Here is a 19750-nt window from a genome sequence, read left to right on the forward strand (position 1 = left end):
GATGAGATCATCTCCCTTTTCACTTAGTTTTGAGATGAAAACTAAAAGGTCATGGCAGGCAAACAAATCTCAATTTGTCAGTAAATAGAGTATATCATCATATAAATCCAGTTATATCTGGTGACTGGTCATTTGGTGTGCGGATGAAGTAGAAGACGGGACAGTGAAATAAAACAAAGTTTTATCTTGTAGAAAATGGATAGCGGGTCTTTTTAGTCTCTCATTGCAGGACAATGCAGTGGTTTTATGGCAGGGGTCACATCTGCTAAGGGATAATGACAGGGGTAAGCCAAATGGAACATGAAATATGTGCGTATTTGTGTGTGTGAGTGAATGTGTGAGAGTGTGTGAGCAGCCCGTGCACATGTGGTTGGAAGGGGGAACTAATGAGTCTCCTATGAGCTATTATCCGTACCTTAGCTCTGCACTCTGCAACAATAAAAGCCAACATTGCAGAGCTCCCTAACCGGAGAGTGCAACACAACACACTCCTCTGATAATGCAAGTGATAAAGCCTCCACTCATGATGTGCAAACTTCTCTTTGGATCAAAAACAGAAAACTGGCAGGTTGTTCCTTTAATATAATTTGTCATTTGTTCAAGAATTGCGTCCATTTGAACTGTTTTCTCTGAAATATCTGATTGAGGAATCAAGTGGAATCACTGTATCTCACACTGTGGTGTGATTCTAAGATGTCAAGACATTTCTGAATGATGCCTGAACGTGGCTTTACTCAGACTGCCCTTTGGAGTCAGGATCAGCTATCTATTGGCAACTGCACCATATGGTCTAATACTGTCTGACGACTAAGCCAATTATGTGATCGGGTCTTTGAGTGCAGAGTGTCAGCTGTATGGGATAAACCCAGTTCCAAATCGCACCATGTCCCTTACTTGTTTATGTACTGGTGGTTCAATTCCAGCCAGCACTCACTGGATCCACTGATTTGATGATTGATGCTTCTGATTTCTATGGACATATTTATCATAGAAGTAATATTATTAAATGCAACACAATATATGGCACCATATAAATCAATCAACAAAGCAGATGTGAGATAATCTAACATATGAGATATGCGCACTGGATCCATCCCACCCCAGTTTCCCTAATAAAAATAATAGCCTGCTGGAATTAAAAGCGCCTCAGGCCATGACCCTCCAATCAAAGTTATCTACGGAGAGGGAGAGGGAGCGCGATACACAGATAGATGGATGGATAGAGAGAGAGAGAGAGAGAGAGAGAGAGAGAGAGAGAGAGATCCCTGGATGCGAAGCCCCGTGAGATGAGCCGTTGTGGAGAGACGCAGAGTAATCCTGTGGAGAGGGAAGAGAGAAAGATCCCCGCAGCGTGCCGGCTCGGGTATTAGAGCGCTATTCTTTCTCCCCACGTTGCCTGGGTGGGTGAGTAAGTGGGCGCACACCCTGGATGTCACGCAAAAACTAGTTCCACTGTTTTATTTGAGGCTGGCTGGTTGGCTGGTTTTTGGGTGGGGGGGTCAATGCGCTCAGAGCGCACAGCATGAAGGAGGAGGAGAGCAGCAGAGCGCACTGACAGAGACTCTCCAAGGGTTGACGGTGTGTTAACGGCGTTAAAGTATGACGGGATGTGAGCTGAACTTGTGGTAGAATGGCACCTTATCCCGCATGGATCTCTGAGGGATGGCAACTTTTCACCACCACCACCACCATCACCACCTTACCAGCGCGGACTTGCGGCGGCTCTTCCACCGGGTCACCATCGCTTCCTCTCTGAGCATCCTCTGCTTCTCCCTGGTCTATCTCCTCACTGGATGCTGCGAGTCGGAACTGACAGAAAACTCTGAGATCAAGACACACCCACACACACACACACACACACACACACACACACACACACACACACACACACACACACACACACACACACACACACACACACACACACACACACACACACACACACACACACACACACACACACACACACACACACACACACACACACACACACACACACACACACACACACACACACACACACACACACACACACACACACACACACACACACACACACACACACACACACACACACACACACACACACACACACACACACACACACACACACACACACACACACACACACACACACACACACACACACACACACACACACACACACACACACACACACACACACACACACACACACACACACACACACACACACACACACACACACACACACACACACACACACACACACACACACACACACACACACACACACACACACACACACACACACACACACACACACACACACACACACACACACACACACACACACACACACACACACACACACACACACACACACACACACACACACACACACACACACACACACACACACACACACACACACACACACACACACACACACACACACACACACACACACACACACACACACACACACACACACACACACACACACACACACACACACACACACACACACACACACACACACACACACACACACACACACACACACACACACACACACACACACACACACACACACACACACACACACACACACACACACACACACACACACACACACACACACACACACACACACACACACACACACACACACACACACACACACACACACACACACACACACACACACACACACACACACACACACACACACACACACACACACACACACACACACACACACACACACACACACACACACACACACACACACACACACACACACACACACACACACACACACACACACACACACACACACACACACACACACACACACACACACACACACACACACACACACACACACACACACACACACACACACACACACACACACACACACACACACACACACACACACACACACACACACACACACACACACACACACACACACACACACACACACACACACACACACACACACACACACACACACACACACACACACACACACACACACACACACACACACACACACACACACACACACACACACACACACACACACACACACACACACACACACACACACACACACACACACACACACACACACACACACACACACACACACACACACACACACACACACACACACACACACACACACACACACACACACACACACACACACACACACACACACACACACACACACACACACACACACACACACACACACACACACACACACACACACACACACACACACACACACACACACACACACACACACACACACACACACACACACACACACACACACACACACACACACACACACACACACACACACACACACACACACACACACACACACACACACACACACACACACACACACACACACACACACACACACACACACACACACACACACACACACACACACACACACACACACACACACACACACACACACACACACACACACACACACACACACACACACACACACACACACACACACACACACACACACACACACACACACACACACACACACACACACACACACACACACACACACACACACACACACACACACACACACACACACACACACACACACACACACACACACACACACACACACACACACACACACACACACACACACACACACACACACACACACACACACACACACACACACACACACACACACACACACACACACACACACACACACACACACACACACACACACACACACACACACACACACACACACACACACACACACACACACACACACACACACACACACACACACACACACACACACACACACACACACACACACACACACACACACACACACACACACACACACACACACACACACACACACACACACACACACACACACACACACACACACACACACACACACACACACACACACACACACACACACACACACACACACACACACACACACACACACACACACACACACACACACACACACACACACACACACACACACACACACACACACACACACACACACACACACACACACACACACACACACACACACACACACACACACACACACACACACACACACACACACACACACACACACACACACACACACACACACACACACACACACACACACACACACACACACACACACACACACACACACACACACACACACACACACACACACACACACACACACACACACACACACACACACACACACAGACAGAAGAATGCCACTTCTTCGACCGGCATTACGCACGGGGACTGGACTGGTACAGGTACGCACACATTACGCAGGGAATCCAACTCAGTAAAGTCACTGAATATACCACTGAGTGTTCAAAAGTTACTCCGTATTTTTCTTTCTTTTTATAATCTTCACCATCTCTATTCAAGAGAAAACCTGTCTTACTCTGGCTGAAATGTACATCTCTCCCTCCTGGCAGAGAGCCACGTTTTCTCACTTCATTTGCAGGTCTTTTCAGTTTTACAAAATGTTATTTAGAGCTTGAAGAAAAAAACTCGGAGATGGACACTCCTTGTCAATTAAATAATGGACTTTCACTTGAGTCCTGCCTTCTGTATGGTTGTGGAATAGGAAGTGTTTATATCACTGCAAACTAAGCGGAGAGCCAATTAGGAACCTCCCGCTTCCACCAGAAGAAATGAATCTCTTTGTGTTGTTTGCATACCCAAACATATCCACAGCTATTCCACAGAGGTTTAGGTGACAGTCAAAGAGACTCTGCCATCTGGCTACGCCAATCTGTGCATGTGTGTGCCTGCAGTGCTCGCTGTGTGTGTGTGTACAGTAAGGAGAGAGAGTCAGGCCTAGCAGGATGAGTTCTCACAGAGCAGCCGAGTAATCATCTCTGGAGCCAGAGCCAGATGTTACTGTTGTCATGTAGCTCTGTTGTCAGCCTGTTCCATGAAAACTTGGAAATGCTCAGAGCACTCACACATGAATGGGATTCAGGGGAACCAGTTTTGAATGATTCAAGTCACTCAACTAGTTGAAAGTAATTTGGGGGAACATAAAGGAATGGTAACGTTTTAAGCACAGCCGGATTTCCAGATTTCTGGGCTTCATTCTGCTTTTTTATACTGCAAGTGGGTGCCCCTATAGACATACATACTGTTCCAAATATGACAGATTAAAAATGCCTCCAAATCTGGCCTGTGTGGCATGCAGTTAACCAGCTTACAGTATATTACTGGGGCTCAATAGTGGCATTGGCTCAGCTCTGGGAGCCTGTTTGGCATGTCAGCAACAATTTAACCTATGACAGAGATAAAGTGACAGGATGAATTTCTGCTCCCTGGATGGTCTCGATATGTTGACGCAACCATACGCACACACACGCACACACACGCACACACACACACACACACAGACAGAAGAACACACCATCATGTCAGAGCTGTGGGATGTAAAAGAGAGCCAGAAAATTCATAAAATCTGGAAGTACTGGGAAAGCCTCTGTAGCCCGTCCTGTCTGCCAGCGCATGCAGCATTTCGGCTCTCTGTGTGTTACACCAGGTGATGCAAATGTGACACCAGATTGTCACGTCTTCCCCTCGGGCCAGATGGGGCTCGCTGCATGTCGAGCCACTTGACATCGCTGTCAGCTCTGTCAATTGACCTCTGACTCCAGGTCACTTTACACTGGGAGTTAATGATGTGTTCTCACCACTTCATAACAAACAGAACACACCCAGACTACACAGACCGACAAAGGAAATGTGTCTTTGTTTTGGTTGCTCAACAGAAAAATACTTAGAAGTTGCAAAATGACTTTAAAATTAAAATGTGTACCCGTTAGTCAATTCTCAGAATATTTTCTTCTACCTTAGAGGATAATTCTGGTTTATTGCAACTTAGCTCTTAGTTTCTTTTGTTGACCATCATTTCTATTTGTTATGAAAGCATTCACCACAGTACCAGCTGAGATCTGGGAAAACAGTGACATGCCTACAACATAGTTTGATGGGGCAAAAGAAACATGAGCAGTCAGACAGTTTAGCCAGATTACTAAACCACTTCATATGGAGGGAAAATTAAAAGCAAGCACTACTGAAATATTGATAATAATCTCTCATTGCACGGGAAAACTCTGTGCATACACTTACCAAATTAAAGGTCAAAGTTGAACCAGAAATTGGTCTTTAAACTGACATGGGAGGCTCTTGACGAACTGCTACAACCTGCTCGCTGAAGTAGCCCTAATGCTAGTGATATGCTAATCGGCTAGCATGTTTGCTGCTGACTGACCGCTATTTTCTGTGCAAGCTGTAAAAGCTTCTATTTAAAAAAACATTACATTGCATACATTTCAGTAGGAATTGAGTATTGAAAATTAAGTCTGCTGTGTTTTGTACTACAGTGGCATCGAGCTGTGCAATCGTCATTGTCAGATATTCTCCGGACAGACATTCTGAACAGAGCCAGTGAACGTCTGAGAGAAAATTCTGTGATACAAAAATTGGGAAGTAAAGTATACCAATTGAATGGATCCTAGAATGTGTTTTAAAATCTAAATAATTTGCATTTGGTTATGACTTTACAAAGTCATAAAGGGTATAATGTCATATTTGTAAAGGATTTTAGCTTGAACCAAATCTAACTTTAGTTTATTTCTCTCAGAGCCATTGTCTGTACATTTGGGAATTTTGGCATTGAATGCTAATGAAGAGTGGGCTCTGCTTTTTCAAAACCAAACAGCAGTAAAAGAACAAAGAAACAGCTGGTTGATTAACAAACTTTGTTCTTACAGTGCAACCTGGGAAGGCTAACAAAAAGTAGCTTACTACTTTTTGGCTGTCACCATCTGGCACTCGACCCTCGCCTTGTGTCGTAGTGGTGCGAAAAGAGTCTTCCAAACTGCGATGGATGTTTACGACTGACAGTTTAAATATATTGTTCATTTTTGATTTATCTTCCACAGTTTTGCTAACCTGGGTGTTTAAACCTGGTGTGACTGTCTGACTGCCTGTGGTTTTCTTTTTAGGGATGTTGCACATTCTACTTACTTCAGCGTTTTGCTTAGTAAGTACAATGTCAATATTATGGATATGAATTATGACCAAATGGAACAAAATAAGGCCCAGGTTGTAATAAAGCAGAATTATTCTTGAGGCAATAGTCTGCTTTCATATCACAAAGCAAATGGAGGGGGTCAGCTGTGGCGCTCTCTGAGTCGACAATACATTTCTGTGTAGCTGCTTTTTTCTTTCAAACCCTATCAGAGACAATCAAACAGAATGAGATATAGTGCATCTTCCTCAGAATCGCTCCTCGTCTCTCTGAGAGTAAAATACCATTTAGCTTCACCAGGGCAACTGAGATCAGAGCCTCTGACAAAGATCCACTAATGGCGTTTGGAGCGGAGATTGGATCTGGAAGAGATGGGCTGGAAGTTTCCTCCTTACTGTGTTGTCTGGGATCGATAGCTCTATCTCCTCGCTCTGACCTTGGATTGACTCCGGCATTAGAGCGGTTAGTGTTGGTCAGCTCGGCTTCTGTTACAATTAGCAGGAAGCTTTATCCTACATTGGCATATTCCCCCCGCATAGGCACACAGGGGTCATGTTGCACACAGCTTTTTCTCTCTCTGTATCTCTGGAGGAATCCATTAAAATTACTCAGCTGGAAATTCACATCTCACTCCTGATGGTTTCTTGGTGAAAGATGGCATGACAGGTGGACGGTACAAAATGAAAGGGAGGGAGGAATAGAGGCTGAAGAGATAAGACTCGGGTGAGCTAGGGGTTAAAGGGTGACCTCAGTGTTACCACAACCTCACACATCTCCGCTGACCTTTGCTTCAACCTGGGGGACGCTCACCAGAGCTGGGCTTGTGTGTGTGTGTGTGTGTGCGTGTGTGTGTATTTATGTGTAAATGCTGACTTCTTCAGGTTCTGTCACAGTCTGGAGACTGCCCCGTCCTCCAGACAGCGGGGCTGGTTGTATTTTGTTCTTGAGGTACAGCGAGATTTATCGATACATAATTGACTCTGAGTTTCCAGCACAGCTTTAACCTCAGACGCTCCATTGTCAGTGTTTGCTGTTCCCGTTAGCTAGTCACATTTCTCAAAAACATCAGAGAGCATAGCACTTAAGAAAAAGCAGCTAAGAGCTTTATGTTTGGTGGCTCATGCTGGGGGACAGTTGTACATTTTATCAAGCCCTCAATGACATTTATCATGGACATCAGCTGTAGCTAGCTGTAGCCTTATGTTAACGTTAAAATTCTGTGTTTGATGAAAATTTTGTCTCCAGGCGAATTGTTTGGACATGATTCATTTTACGAAGAGAAAACTGTAAAATGGTCTTAAATATACACGAGGACTGCATACATGACATCATGGTAAAAGACTGAGGCTGGTCACTACACGAACTGAGCCAACCCTAGACGTGAGTCACACATGCGCCATTTTACCACAGCCAATATGCTAACTAAATCGTTTTTGCTCGTGCATGTGAGACTCACATCTGTGGCTGACTCAAATCTTCTGAAATTTCTTGGAGTTCTTTTTTGTTGTCCTTTGAATTCCAATACCCCTCTCTCTTCCCATGTTTCCTGTCTCTTTCTATGCTGACTAGCAAAGAAATAGGCAAAAAGCATTAGCCAAGGGGCAGTTGTTAGCCTGGGAATCGTTGTGGCCAACGCAAAGAGTTTCAGTCAAGTTTTCTGTGTTTATTTTGGTTTTGAGTTTGTTATGCTTGTGTTCTGTTATGGACAAACTCTTTCTATTCCTCTGAGCACCACTTTCTATTTAGCCTTATTAGTTTAGAGAGTCGTTTAACCTATTTGCATGGAGGGAATTTTCCCAAGCTGCCATATTCATAGATGCGTAGGCAGAAGTTCCTTAGCTTATATGTTTGGGTGATTTTTCAAAGGAATTAAAAAAGTGTTCTACATTAAAGTCTATCTCTGAGGCCCTCAATGAATTTGAATTAATTTTGAGACAGCATGCCTCTCAGGATATACAATTGGCAGAAGGGAGGGACGAAATGACTCCATCTTTTCAGAGTCAGCTGCTCTGATGGCACTGATTCATTTGCAATTCATATTGAACTCGTTAAGGGAGGCTTTTAAATTCATACCCATACATTGGCGGCTTTGTCCTGCCGTGACACAGCACATGGTGCTACTTGTGTTTTTGTGATTGTACAATGGAATATAATTGCCATGCAAATCACAGAAGAATGGTTGCCAAAACATTTGATGTTCTGCAGGATTCAGTGGGCGGGTATTAGCAACAAACATGAAATGCGGATTTTCTGATGAATCAGATTTGCTGATCTGCAAGAGGGAAAGTAAGTGGTATCAAATATTTTATAATCTTAGTGTTTTGGCATGTTTTGGCATTGTGAAACACCATGCTAAATTATGACGTAATTAAAGCTTTAAGAACAGATTTTTGGCTGCCACGCTAGGTTTTTGTTTGCTTAACTGGGGTTCAGGTGTGGTCTGTCCTGTCCCTGTACAGTACTGGAGGTGGAGGTGATCACCATAAGGCCCAGACGGGTGGGGCAATCTGGCCCTCATTAAGGCCCTCCCCTGAGGTTTGGAAAGTGGAGGGGGTGGTGGGGAGTGTTGTGGTGGTGGGTGTGCATGTGTGTGTGTGGGGGGGCTCTATGATGGATGTCTCCTGGAAGTGGACAGGGCACAGCCACAATGGACTGACTTCTTAATGGTCCTATACAGAGGAAATGGATGAGCGGTCCCCCAATAACATACTCATGCATGTATATAGACACACAAAGACACACTCAAATCTCATATTTGACTCATAAATAAACAGTCAGGTGTATATTATGAACACAGTCAATCCTGTGCTCTTTGATTGGCTGTTGTTTCCCCCTTGGATCAAACATCAAAGATAAACAGACCAGATTTTGCATCTTTGATCCAACACACCCTTAAATGCCCCACCCCTTTGCATATTTCCTGCTGTACATGTGATGAGCACACACACAGACTTGTACTTCTATCTTTGTGAGGACACTCATTGACATAATGCATTCCCTAGCCCCTTTCCCTAACCTTAAAGGTTCTATTTGTAAGTTTTCTCTGCTACCGAACGTTGTTTCTTGCTGGAAGCGGTTAGTGGTGATGGTGCTTACCAAGAGCTACAGACATCATTGTGTGTGTGCCCTCTGAGCAGTGCTATTTCTTCAGGCCAACCTGGGTGTTAGCTGGTTAGCATGCTAACTTCGGTAGAAGAAAAGAAGTGATAGAAATAGAAGCAAAACAAGATTTGGTGTTTCTTTCCACTTCTGGAGAAAGCCCTTTGGGAGTAAAGGAATGAAGTCTAATGCAGATGCAATGTTTCTGCTAGGCCTGTTAAGTAAATGGCTGTTAATGCTAATGTTGGCTATGTAGCAATAGAAAAAAACTTACATATAACCCCTTTAACCATCACATCTAAATGCCTAACCCCAACCCTTACCCTAACCCTAACCTAAACCTCATTCTAACCTGAACCCCAAAACCAAGTCTTAACCCTCAAACAGCCCTTTGAAGGTGTGTTAGAAAGTGAAGACCATCCAAAGTGTCCTCACTTTCCTAAAATGTCCTCACTCCATAAGATAATTAACTCAATATAACTTGTACTTCTCTCTGGTCTCCCAAAGATAGAAGTACAATTACACACACACACACACACACACACACACACACACACACACACACACACACAGATCACATGATACAACATGCTACTGATGGGGCTCCAGAGAGTCCTGGCTCCCCCAGTCTCCACCTGCCACTCTTGGTCCCAGCTGAGGCCCAGTGCTGCATTACCATTCTCTGTCTGTCCCCTTACATTTACACAAACACCTTCTTGCTTCACACACCATCATACTGCACTCATCCCACTATGCACAATCTCGCTGTTCCCGGTTTTACACCATCCACACCCGCCTACGCGTGTTTAGCCTAAGCCCCCATAGGATCAATAGCCAGTGGCCTTGGCTGGCCTGAGGTAATTCACCAGGGAGGCCTGCTGAAATATTGGGAAATGGACGACAAAAGAGAGGTCCCTCAAAGGCAAACAGAGGCTTATTATAAGCTTCTGGATAATCCCTGTGTTCATCACACTGGATGTTTGATCTCACACTCAGTAGTAAATGAGCAGTGTAAGGATGTTGCTAAAACAGGGTTTTTAAACTGCCAATTAATTTAGCTATCTTTTTTTGGAGGGATTGGCTCTTTAACACATGGTGCTGCCAGCCGGTTCTATTCACCTGCTAGTACGAAGCTCTAACACTTGGGATGTTAATATTCACCCCCGCCCCGCGACACTACAGGTCTACCACTGGGAGTCACTAGCGTAATAACAAGGAAAAGATCCCTCACTGGCTTCCCCACCAACAAACATGACCAACAATTACCTAAGCTGGGAATCAACCTGGTAGAAGTGGGCAAGAACTTTAACCCCCCTGTGGCTGTTCTCACCAGAAAACACATCAACATTGGTCTTCTGCATTGGTGGTTCATGTCTTTCTTCTACCAACAGTCAACACTGTTGTCTTTTAACCATTCGACGTATTTTGGAGAATTCTACCCATCAAGTGTATAGTAACCAAGGTTGCACGGTCATATTGTAAGTCTACAGTACAGTGCAGTGTAACGTGCCCCAGTTTGGATAAATTTAGCAGAAAACGTATGTAACTTACTGACAACAGTAAGTCAGTGGCCGTTATTGCCAGGAGGCTGGTGGTGATGCAGCAATGGCCAATCAGATGCCAGTTGAACCACTGGTGTACAGTAAGTTCCTCAGACTCTGTAAACTCAGAGTTTGGACAGAAATGAAAACTACTCAGGTGCTCAGGTCAATTATTCATTTTTCCTCTTCCAATCCATAAATCTAGAGTTACAAAATGAATTAAACAAGTTTAAAAAAATTACATTGATTTGTTAAGCAAAAAAAAAAAAAAAATAAAAAATAAAAACTGTATTCCTTTTTATATTTTTCTTTATGCATCATTTCATTCATGACCTTGGCAATAAAGCCAAGCAGGCTAAACTAAACTCACACAAAGCAATCACACATTCAAGCCTTAAAGAATTATGTATTCATTCACTCTGTTTTTTTCCACGCATGAAAACTGGGGGTAATGAAGCTAACATAATAATAACTACATGCACCAAATCATAAAGGAAAATATTGGAAGCCGATGACTTACTCTCAACACTTGACAAAGTGTGGTGCTAAAATTAACTAAGGCAACTATTACATATTTGTCAAAACAAAGGTATACATAAAGTTGAACTGACTGACAATCCCTCACAGTATAAAGTATAGATGAAAAAGGAAATTCATATTTACCTGCTTTACACAACGCTGAGGATGCACATGGTTGAAGTGTAATGTTGAATTGCTCCTCAACATCCAGTCAATGAATACCAAAATATTACACTGCCGGCGAAGAATCCCAAGCACAAGTCTGAGTCAGAAAACAAAAATCTACATCTAACCCTTTCATACTATTTTGTCTAACTTTTCATGCACGATTTCTACCAACATTATTCCACAAATTTATTGAGCAAAATTCCTGTTCTTTGGCTCCGCCCGATGATGTTCAACTCAACCAATCACATTCATTCTGACTCTGAGAAAATGTTGCATAATTAAAACAGTCTGCATTTATTCAGGGATAAAGATTGAAGTGAGGTAACAGGCATATCCCTGGGATACCAGAGTGTTCTATTCCAAAAGTAGGATAAGGGCATATTTAGTTATTAGAAAAACTAACGGCTATTTTGTCTGTCAATTAGTGAATCTGTGCAAAGCTCATAGTGGACTCATATTATAAAACATCTTTTCTTTTGATGGTGCTCTTAGGAGCAGTAATTAGCTCTTTGTGCTTAGGTAATGGTATGGGGCTCTTGGCTCTGAGGCTATTCACAGACAGATTGCTAATGGAGGCACGTTTGTATCCACTCCCATCATTCCTTCATCAGCCACCCACCCCTTTCATTTAAAACACTCTAGCAAATGCTCTGGATGAACACACACGCAGTCTTTAAAGGGTCTGGTAAAAATCAACCACACCCACCCTTTATGTCTTCAGAGTGTTTGTGTGTATGTGTGTGCATGTGTAATTTGTTTTTTTTGTTTTTGTTTTATGTGTCTTTTTATACGTGTGTGTGTGTGTGTGTGTGTGTTAGACTGTGAAAGATTGCCCATTGGGAGACTAGAAGCATGATAGCAATTGCAGGACTAATGAGTGAATAATGACAGTATGTTTTTGTATTGCAGTGTGTGTGTATGTGCCCATGTGCCTCCATGTGTGTGTGTGCATGTGTGTGTAACAGACTGTGCGGCTCCTCCTGCTCAGGGTATTGGAGTTAAAAGGGAAGTCTTCAGGCTAAGTGGTGGTAAGCGCTGCCTGAAACCGATCAGATCAAATAAAATCACTGTGTGTGTGTGTGTATGTGTGTGTATTTGTCAGATTCATAAAAGTGGGGCCAGTTTGGGAGGTGGATGTATTGACAGAAGGTCATGTTGCAGGCGCATCTGAAACCTGAGCCAATACCAGAGGACAGTCGGAGCATCCTGTCCTCACTGTATCAGCTCTGTGTCCCTTCTGGTCTCTTTCTGTTTGTCCTCCTTTTATTACCCTCTCATTTATAATTCCTTGAGAACATTGACTGTCTTTTCAAATACATCCCTAAAATAGGAGACTACATAAAAAAACAAGGGCACCTTAGCACTCACTCATAAGTTTTCTTATTATGAGAGAAGAACAACAACAAAAAATAAAACAACAAAACTAAATTTTACACTTCTTTTACAGCCCCATGTTATATGGTGATAAAAACACCATATGAACAACATAAAGCTGCGTTAGTGAAAAATTTAAAATTAAAAAAATGACTAAATGAATTTTTTTTAATGTGAAAGGTAATGGGAAAGGAAGAGAGTTAAAAGGAGAGTGAATATTGGACATACACTCATTATGTGAACACAACCGCTTGCTCATGTTAGCCACTTTAAGATGTCAGTGCTGTGTTGACAGCTTGTTCCAATGCCCGAAAGTGGCGCAAAAGGCAAACAAACACACACAAAAAAACAAGAACAATAACAAAAACCTACCACGCCAAAAAACAAAAAGCAAAAAAACAAAAAGCAAAAAACAAATATCAATTAAGTCTATTTAATGCCTAAATGAATGCACTACTAGTCGGTATAAAGTCTGTTATAAAGTTTTATTTTTTTATCTGTAAATTTTTAGATGATTTGATTGACCAAAGAGTCAAATTCTGGAAAAAATCTTTGTGATTGTTTAGAGATTTTGGGGGTTAAAATCTGATATTTAAACCCTAAAGGACCAAACCAGTAGTTTTTTCCCATTTACAACAAATTACAGTCCTGGCTGAAATTATTGGCACCCATGAATTTTGAATACAGGATTTAGAATGTTTTTAGAAATAAATGCAGATTAACCAATTTTGTATACCAAAATATTTAACGAAAATGTCCAAAGTTACTGAACAACAATAACATGCAACAAAATCCTTTTATATAGAAAAATGAAAATACAGACATAAAATATATGCACGACATTTGATGTATTTCAATTATTTCCTCAAAAATATTAAAAACAAATAAGACTTACCTGTGCTCAATTTCCAGTGTTCACCTGACCTGAATTAACCAATGAATGGTGGATTTACTGGATAATAAGGAGCTGATTGTTCCCAGTGTCTTCTTCACAATGCGAAGGAGAAGACAGCTGTCTGAGAGTATCAAAAATGCTATTATCAAAAAACTTAACAATTCCAAAGGCTACAAGGCAATCGACAAAGATCTAGAAATCCCCGTTCACCAGTTCAGAATGTTATCAAGAAGTTTCATAGTCATTTGGTTCATTTGCATTTATTTCCAATGATATTCTAAATTCTGTACTCAACATTCAGGGGTACCAATCATTTCAACCAGGACTGTATGTACATGTTACATTACAGCAACAATTTTGCAAACCATACTTCTGTGTCTTACAGACAACCAGATAACCATTGATTGCTACTCATACCCTAAGAAAATGAATGGAAACCAAAGGCTGAAGAGTAGCTATCTGTCTATCAGGAAACTCCTAAAACTTGCCTAAATTGTGTAATCCATCATCGTAAACACCAAATTTGAACTGAGTTTGCTCATCACATAAACGTTTTGAGAATCTGCACTTAAACTGCATTATTTCAAAGCTACTTTATAATGTAACGTCGACAAAAATGAAGCAGACATGATCACTGTCAAAATTTTTTTTAAAGTGTAAGCAATATTTATACTATATAGAAATGAATGGAAACCAATAGATGCCTGAAATGGGGAGGAAAATACATTTAACAATCTAAAACTGTACCTCATGAAATCAAAAACGGTAAGCAAAATAAAGAGTACATGGTATGTAGTTTAAGAGATAAAATGTGTAAACGCACTGGTATGGCTCATTAAGCTCTATTCAAACAAGCCGAGAAGCTGATTCAGTGTATGACCATGCTGCTGAGGCTGTGTGTGTTCAGTCAGTCAGTCAGGTGTGTGGCAGGTGTGTCGGCAGATGTCCCTGAGTCCCCAGCTGGTCCTGTGGGGCCTCTGAAGTCATTTATCTCTAAATGAGTCCCATCTGCTGGGCTTCTGGTGTGGAGCTAGAGGTGAACAGAGCAAGACACATTCAAGCAAAGACCCCTGTGTTTGTGTAGCATGGCGATCACCTGTTTGTCAGGATCACTGGAGATCTACTGTATGGACACTCACTGATCAGCCTGTCAGAGTATGAAGTGTGTCAGAGGGACTTATGGGGGTTGTATGACAGAGTGTGTGTCTGTGCGTTTCTGATCATTGTGTGCATCACAGAGCGTAACCTCAGTTAAACACAGTTTACCCACCTTTTCAGGCAAATAGCTGAATCATTGATTTCCGGGATTAATTTCCCTCTCAATTCTCCCATAATCGGCTGTAAAGTTTTAAAGCAGAGCTAATAGCTAATAGTTCAACATTTTGGAAAAAGCACTTCTTTGTTTTTGAATTTATGCTAAGCTAAACTAACCAGGCTTTTCGAGCTGAAGTGGTTGACACCTTCATTAATTTTGAGGTGAGTCTGTAGCAGCCTACAGTAACCCTCTTACGTAGCTCCGGACACTAAATGAACCTGATAAAAAACTGAAATGCTGTATATATCGCTCATGACAGAGAGACAATATTTGACTCTGCTCTTCCATTGATATTTTGCCAGTAATTTGTTTATTGCAGTGAGCATATTTTTTCCTACACTTCCAGAAGTATGATGCCCAAAGCCCTGGACGGCCAGATTGTTATGGAGAAGACGCCTCGCTACTTTGTTACCGTGGAAACGCCAGAACGCGTCCACGCTATGTCGCAGGATGTGAAGTTGATCGTGGTTGTCCGTGACCCCGTGACCCGAGCCATCTCTGACTACACACAGATCATCTCCAAGACGCCCGACATCCCTCCATTTGAGAGCCTGGCCTTCAAGAACCGCACCACAGGTACGGAATGGTTCTGATGTTTGACTTCAAGGTTTTTGATGTAGTACTCAACACAGCATTACATAAAATAGACAAACCTGCACTCCTGGCTGCTCATACATAACGTTGGCCTGATCCTGGGGCTTTTTTCTACGCGGCGGTCTCTTTTTTTCTTCACTGAGCACAAGCAAACAAAGGCAAAAACAGAAAAAGACATAACACAGATCAGCATACAGCAAACAGTAAGTCTCAAGTGCAAATTTGCAAACGAGCAGCATGAAACAAATCATAACCATGAGGTTAGAAGGGTTATAGATATTCTACCTGGGCCTGTATTTATCACATTTTTAAGAAGTACGCTTAGGAACGCTCCAAAGAGCCAGTTTAGGAGTTAACAAATGTATTATTTGCTGAGTGGGAGCGATCGGACACATTTATCAAGGAGCTGACTGCTACTTACAGTGACATGTAAGAGGTACATTTAGGAGCAACTCTCAAGTGATCACATGATTAATCAAACGGATGTATTTAAGGGGAATAACCAATGACATATTCTACAGTCACTCCAAAACACGTCTCAGGCGGTGTGTAATCACCTCTCTTTTTGTATTGCAGTCAACCAGGGTTTGGTCTAAACTTCAAAAACCTCATAAGAGCATTCTTAAGACATGAGATGAATGATGAACACCTTTTATTCTTAAGCACTAAAAGTGATAGATTTTTGCATTTATCTGCCTCTTAAATTCAGTATTTCACTTTTATCAGTTTGATAAATAAAGGTCAATATCACAGGTTCTGGTCTCTCAGTGTTCTTTTCATTTTCTGGTACCTGTTTTGTCCCTGCCGTGGTTGGACTGGGCTGGGTTAGTTTTCAAACCGTGGGGCGCCTCCCCGGGGGAGCTCGGGAGAGTTGAAGCGGGGAAGCAGAGGGATCGATGTGATGCAAAGACGCTGCGTACGGTGAAAGGGACAGGTGCAAGCAACAGGAAGCCAGTTGCTGTAGTTGACTGATTTGTCCTGCTTGACAACGTGGTCAGCAGTTGCAGCGGCAGCAGTGGATGTGGCGCACAGCTCATGACTCTCCTTGTGCGTCTTCTTCAGTATCAAAGTAATCCAGCGAGAGCTGTCTGTACATCCACGGGTGCACTGCAGACAGGAAAAAACAAATGTAGGCTATAGAAATCCTACATGTAGCCCACAGATGACTCACTGACTCCATGGTCAGCCCCAACATTGTCGGAAGCGTACTTCCAAAACTTAAACATGATTGTCCCACAAATCAAAGGGAGACAAAGAATGCAGTGCATTCAGAAAGTATTCAGACCCCTGCACTTTTTTCATATTTCGTTATGTTGCAGCTTTATGCTGAAATCATTTAAATTCATTTTTTCCAGAAGAATAGTGTTTCCTTTTTAATAGATTTGCAAAAGTGTTCAGGCTTTGAGGCCTCTGGATTAGGCCAATGGCCAAAGGATTATAGCTTAAATGTAAAAGTTCTATGAGGATCTGAGACAACAGTGACAATAGCAATGATGGTTTTGACTAAAGAGCCTTGGAATATGTCTTCTTGTCTCTAGGTCAGATCGATTCTCTCTGGAGCCCACTGTGGATTGGCCTGTACGCCCAGCACCTGGAGCGTTGGCTGGCCTGGTTCCCCAGGACTCAGATCCACCTGGTCAGCGGGGAGAGGCTCATCTCCGACCCGGCCGGAGAACTGGGCAAAGTCCAGGACTTTCTTGGCCTCCAGAGGATCGTCACGGACAAGCACTTCTACTTCAACAAAACGAAAGGCTTCCCCTGCCTGAAGAAGCCGGAGGGCAGCAGTAAACCTCACTGCCTGGGGAAGACAAAAGGGAGGACGCACGCGTCCATCGACCCGGAGGTGATGCAGACACTGAGGGATTTCTACAAACCACATAACCAGCGCTTCTATCAGATGGCGGGACAGGACTTTGGATGGCAGTGACCCTTTGATTATGAGGAGCCGGAGGCTTTTTGTTAGAATTACACTGCTCTTGGTGGAAGCCTGTGCATTTTCCATCTGACTGACAAAGATGCAAAGACTCAGAGTACAAAAGCTCCAGAAAACAGGGCCAATTATCGGCTTCTGACCAGCAGGGCTGCATCTCAGAGACTTGATAATAAAAAACCCTGTGTCCATACATTCACCTCTACCAGTCACTTATCTTGTTCAAGTGTTTGTGCGTCATTTTATACAGTATATCATAGATGTTCAGTAAAAGAGGTTTTACCAGTTTGTGGTATGTAACGCGGGTGTCATCTCTCAGCTTCCTGGTTTGGTAGGACACCTATTCCTGCCCCAGGGGGTCAAATAAAGCATCCATGTGCACGTTGGTCATAAGACTGTGGTTGCTTTAGGTTACGGCTTCAAAGTTGATTGGTGAAATACACAGTTGTAGCTTTGAGTGTCTCTGGTCTGCAATTTAATCCTCTAGTCGGTAGGCTGTAGTGGCACAACGAACCCAGAACAGACCATGTAGTTTCACATTCCTGAATTTCCATAACTTTCTATTTCTACCTGTTTGTTCTTCAGTCTCACTGGTTAAGAATTTAAGGGCAATCAATGCATACATATTGAATGTCGTTCCCCAAGCATTGTTCCCCGAAAAAGGGGGGATGAATCTTTTATGTGGCGAGCAGCAGAGGGGGCTGAGCACGAGAATCTTTATATGAGCTCAGATTTGACTGAGTGGTTTTGTATTCTTGAATAATGAATGTGGATAAGTGGATGTCGGGGAACTGGTGTGGATCACTCGCCTCTTTGTCTGCTGGCACGTTTACAGTATGTGCCCAGGCTTAGGTTCGCATTCCGAGTGCAAAACCGCCACACTGTACCTCGAGTGAAGGGACCACTGTAGGAGAACCAAAACGAGAGCAGGTCAAATCCATAGGAGAGGGTCGACCTGTCAACGGCCATTTCTCTGGATGTGATGTTTGAGGCTTTCAGGCTTTACTGTGTTACTGTGAGGGCCTGCTTACAGGGTGGTTTGTTTTCAATTTGCATGTATTTGCACTAGTTTGAAAGCATAAAAAAATAAAGGTATTTTTAAGCATAGACCTTTCTATCTCACACTTCCTTTTTGCTCATTGTTTCCTACAAAATGCTGGTATTTTAAGGTCTTAATTAGCCTTAATGAGTGAGGTTTGGATTTATGTTGAATATG

At 43.1% G+C, this 19750-nt stretch overlaps 1 protein-coding gene across 1 annotated transcript; it reads left to right on the forward strand.

Annotated features, from left to right (window-relative positions):
* The first annotated feature begins 1662 nt into the window (after positions 1-1662).
* Positions 1663-18531, forward strand: hs3st3l (heparan sulfate (glucosamine) 3-O-sulfotransferase 3-like). Its single transcript, XM_040135968.1, has 4 exons — positions 1663-1836; positions 4291-4343; positions 16357-16586; positions 18143-18531. The coding sequence occupies exons 1-4, from the start codon at positions 1663-1665 to the stop codon at positions 18529-18531; spliced, it is 846 nt and encodes a 281-aa protein (XP_039991902.1).
* The last annotated feature ends 1219 nt before the right edge of the window (positions 18532-19750 follow it).

The sequence above is a fragment of the Xiphias gladius genome, chromosome 9, assembly GCF_016859285.1.
Source record: "Xiphias gladius isolate SHS-SW01 ecotype Sanya breed wild chromosome 9, ASM1685928v1, whole genome shotgun sequence".
In the NCBI taxonomy this organism is placed as follows: Eukaryota; Metazoa; Chordata; class Actinopteri; order Istiophoriformes; family Xiphiidae; genus Xiphias; species Xiphias gladius.